Source organism: Ceratosolen solmsi, unplaced genomic scaffold (assembly GCF_000503995.2).
Source record: "Ceratosolen solmsi marchali unplaced genomic scaffold, CerSol_1.0 scaffold13, whole genome shotgun sequence".
Lineage (NCBI taxonomy): Eukaryota > Metazoa > Arthropoda > Insecta > Hymenoptera > Agaonidae > Ceratosolen > Ceratosolen solmsi.
In genome coordinates, this window is record NW_011948418.1 from 7,508,382 (window position 1) to 7,512,865 (window position 4,484).

At 37.5% G+C, this 4,484-nt stretch overlaps 1 protein-coding gene across 4 annotated transcripts in view; it reads right to left on the bottom strand.

The window, feature by feature from the left end:
- The window catches only part of LOC105360203 (peptide transporter family 1), a 16,018-nt gene that overhangs the window by 10,468 nt on the left and 1,066 nt on the right, over nucleotides 1-4,484 (bottom strand). The window contains exon 1 of one of the 4 annotated variants that reach the window (XM_011497042.1): nucleotides 3,382-3,641. The exons of 2 other annotated variants lie outside the window; for them this stretch is intronic. Coding sequence is in view for 1 of the 2 variants with exons in the window: in XM_011497040.1 (XP_011495342.1) it covers nucleotides 3,227-3,259 (33 nt within the window). In the remaining variant the exon portion in view is untranslated. Of the gene's footprint in view, nucleotides 1-3,226; nucleotides 3,347-3,381; nucleotides 3,642-4,484 lie in introns of those variants that run through there. One more of the 4 variants, XM_011497040.1, reaches the window with a different exon arrangement.

The window sequence follows — 4,484 nt, forward strand, 5'->3', positions numbered from 1 at the left end:
ATCTTTATGACAGGTCAACTCTCATCTTCCAGTCTCGATGAAAAGGATCGTTACGGAGATTAGAAATTGCCACTGTATGGAGAATATAATGACCCGAGCTCGGCAAAGTACAAGCAAAGTTCTCAAGAAAGGAAAGTGACTTTCCAAGAGTTACGGCTTACGTGGGCGCTTGGGACGTTATATTGTTGCTTGAGTAAAAGTGAGTAGAAATAAATGTAAGAAAGCAAATGCTAAAATGTCGAAGACAAATGAACGACATTATGGAAATTTGTCATTGTAGCTATCTCGCTACACACACACACACACGCGCGCGCGCCCGCGCGCGCACATGCTCCGGTATATTTAATATAAGGCAAATGAAGGATTAAATGCCAAAAGTATCGACATAAAGTACTTAAGCCATTGTGACGTTAAATCAAAGTTGTAAAAATTGCAAGACACTTGCTCGGAAACTTGAACTTTGGAGAAGAAATATTGATAATAGCTAAGTACTTATAATAGCTAAGTATCATATAAATTGCGAATAAAAAGATTATTGCGTTTAATGATTATTGATCACTGTATAGTCTGAGCTTGTAATAATTGAAAATTATTCTTGAACTTGGGAACTCGACGCTTGAATACTGCATAGATAGGAATTTCAGCAATCGATGAAAATTTAAGGCATGAAAATTGAATGCCAGCAGAAAGATCGTTTAGCTTCAATACCAATTGCTCAAATAAAATGTACTTTATAACGTTCTAAACAATAATGATTATTTTATCCGATTGTCATAAAATGAGTGATTTCGATTTAGAGCTGCGCCACCAATGCCAAATAATTGAAGATGAAATTTTAAATTAAAAAAAAAAACGTATTAAAAAACAATAGTACACTTATTATGTTAAAGGAAGCGCATACCAACTCATATCTTCTGATTTACATGACAAAGTAAATTAATAAATGGGAACGCTGTCTTCGATTTTACATGCCCTCCCCTAAGCGTAAAAAATACGTTAATTCATGGTAGCCACGTAGTTAAATTAAATAAAAGCCTCGATGTTTTACATGTAAAATTGATAAAATGCAAGTTATGAAGAATATATCATATAGTTGAGTTCTTTACGAAAAGTAAAATATCTTATCCCCTTTCACTTATTTTTAATGACGGTAGTCTACGTCGAGTTATTACTTATGGCTCAACTAGTTATGACATTTGCACGTACACTTCATCAATTGGACATCGAATTAACCGGATAGCATTCGCGTGATCATACCCAAAGGTCATCCTCTAGTCATTAACTTTATAGGTGAATTTTTTATTTTCTTTTAATGGATTTTCACACGATGTTGAATCAATAGGTGTTGGTCGAATCATCGTTGGATAACATTAATACATAAATCAATCACATTTCTACAAGTAATATACCATGTCACGTTCACGATTTCAAATGACATTTTGATAAATTTAAAATTGGCCATTTTAATGAATTATTTTACGGATCAAAACTTTATTGAAATACAAGTTGGTTTTAAATAACATACTTGCTTATTTATTTACGACTGATGATTATTAATTGCTATTTTTCATTATTAACAGGTATAAATATAAATATAGATATTGTTTTTAGCTGAAATGTGTATTCTTCGTATAAATTGCACGGATTAAACGAAAAACAAATGATAATAAATGTAAATTCGAGTCGCCACCAAAGGTAAAACTAACCTAACGAATTTTCCTTGTTAATTCACAAATGTTTTTTTTTTTTCAAAAAAGAACATTTTTTATTATCATAGTTTATTTTGAAAAACCATATGCTCTCACTAAAGAACTAAGATAGAAAAGAAACATATTAACAACGATATATTTATAAATTTTGAATCAAATTTTTTTTTTTTTTTTTTTTTTTTTTTTTTTTTTTTTTTTTTTTTTTTTTTTTATATAATTTTTTATATAATTAGGCTAAAACATACTTTATATATAAAGTTTTTTTTTATATAAACAGAATTATATGTAAGTATATATATGGATTTGTAACTTGTTTTTATAATTTACAGTAAGTAATAAGTAAATTTTATTGAAATAAAATTGATACAAGTCATGAGCGTTGAAGTTGGCTATGTTTACGCTGTTGTAAATGCTTTAATGCCGATTCCTGTACTGTAGGCGTCAAATGCACACGTTTCATATGTTTAACAAATTAAAAATCTAAATCAATTAATGTAAAAAAAGTATTTTAACTAGAATAGCAATTTATCTTTAATTTTAGATAAGCAAATATAATGAAGTTAGAGACTGGCGAGAATTCTCGAATGCCATAATGCTCGAAATTTTTTTAATAATCAATTATGTTGAATAATTTAAATAGATTTCTATTCAAATCTTTATTCAAATTGGGAATACCGGGAATATCATTTCGTTTAAGATAGTATCCTTTTGCAACGAATCTAACGATGAATCGTAAGGGTAAAAAATAAAAAAAAAATAAAAAACTCAATCGATTATAAAATTAACCTCACTATTCAATGTAATTTAGAACATCTGTTTAATAACACTAAATTTATATATATATATATATATATATATATATATATAAAGGGGCCTTAATGTATTAATAAAGCGATTGGATGGCTGATTATAAAGATTTTGTCAAGCTCGGAGTATTGCGCACAAAAGCCACAATACCATGTTGTGCGTAATATTAATGTTCGTTTAAATGAAATTTCAGCCAACAGAAAATCTCAACGGAATTGTATCAACATTTTCTAACCGTCTCAACATATGCATTTTACATATACGAATTACTAACCACAGATGCATTCTAAATGTCGTAGCATAACACGCATTAAATATGTTTTTCAGCCGTAAATAGCACGTGAAAATTTCAGTAAAAAGCCAAGCACCTATCAAGAAAAGACATATCACAATAAATTACAAGCAGTTACTTTTAATTACAGTGAAGGTTAATTGTTTATGACATAAGCGTTACACTAATAAGCTTTTTCTGACGCGAGTTTGCAATTCCCATCGATCGTAATTATCACTCGTGGTTGAAAAGCAAAATAAGAGAGAGAGAGAGATAGAGATAGAGATAGAGATAGAGATAGAGATAGAGATAGAGATAGAGATAGAGATAGAGATAGAGATAGAGATAGAGATAGAGATAGAGATAGAGATATAGAGAGAGAGAGAGAGAGAGAGAGAGAGAGAGAGAAAGAGAGAAGAAAAAATATGTATTGTATTACCAATATTTTTAAAAAATACGGCCATCGAGGCATCGATGGCAATCTCCGCTTATACTTATTATTGAAATCTATCTGAACCTCCTCCAAAAGTGTGCATCTTTCGCTTAACGACACTGACTCGAAATAATTTGCCATTATTCATATAAACAACTTACAAGCTCGCTATTTGAAATAAAGCGCTAGTGCAATTGCATTGCGGCACAGTATCAGCTTGCGAATACGTTCGGCTAACGAGGTTCGACACCGGTCTGGAAACATCGCTTATCAAATGCGCCATCCATTCTTGAACTTTCGATAAACTGATATGACGAATGATGGAGCACGATTTTTCATGATCGTTTTACGGCGATTTTAATAACTCGCGTTTTGACTCGATTCACACCGATATTTGCCTTCTTAGCGTGCCCTCGTAACGCACGCTAAGAATCGTTTCAAATCGCTATTCATTTTTTCGATTTATCACACAAATCGGTACGTACGTCGGGTCGCGAAAAAAGCCAAATCACGCTCATTACTATCCAAAACAAATTCACCATGTTGGCGTTACGGACACTTTCAAAAGTAAGTGGAGGCGGGGCGGAGAGCGGCTGGGATTGGGAACGGGGGACGGTGGACGGTGGACGGTGGACGGTGGACGGTGGACGGTGGACGGTGGACGGTGGACGGTGGACGGTGGACGGTGGACGGTGGACGGTGGACGGTGGACGGTGGACGGTGGACGGTGGACGGTGGACGGTGGACGGTGGACGGTGGACGGTGGACGGTGGACGGTGGACGGTGGACGGTGGACGGTGGACGGTGGACGGTGGACGGTGGACGGTGGACGGTGGACGGTGGACGGTGGACGGTGGACGGTGGACGGTGGACGGTGGACGGTGGACGGTGGACGGTGGACGGTGGACGGTGGACGGTGGACGGTGGACGGTGGACGGTGGACGGTGGACGGTGGACGGTGGACGGTGGACGGTGGACGGTGGACGGTGGACGGTGGACGGTGGACGGTGGACGGTGGACGGTGGACGGTGGACGGTGGACGGTGGACGGTGGACGGTGGACGGTGGACGGTGGACGGTGGACGGTGGACGGTGGACGGTGGACGGTGGACGGTGGACGGTGGACGGTGGACGGTGGACGGTGGACGGTGGACGGTGGACGGTGGACGGTGGACGGTGGACGGTGGACGGTGGACGGTGGACGGTGGACGGCGGACGGCGGACGAGAGACGATGGGACGGGGGGGGGGGGGGGGGGGTGAATCG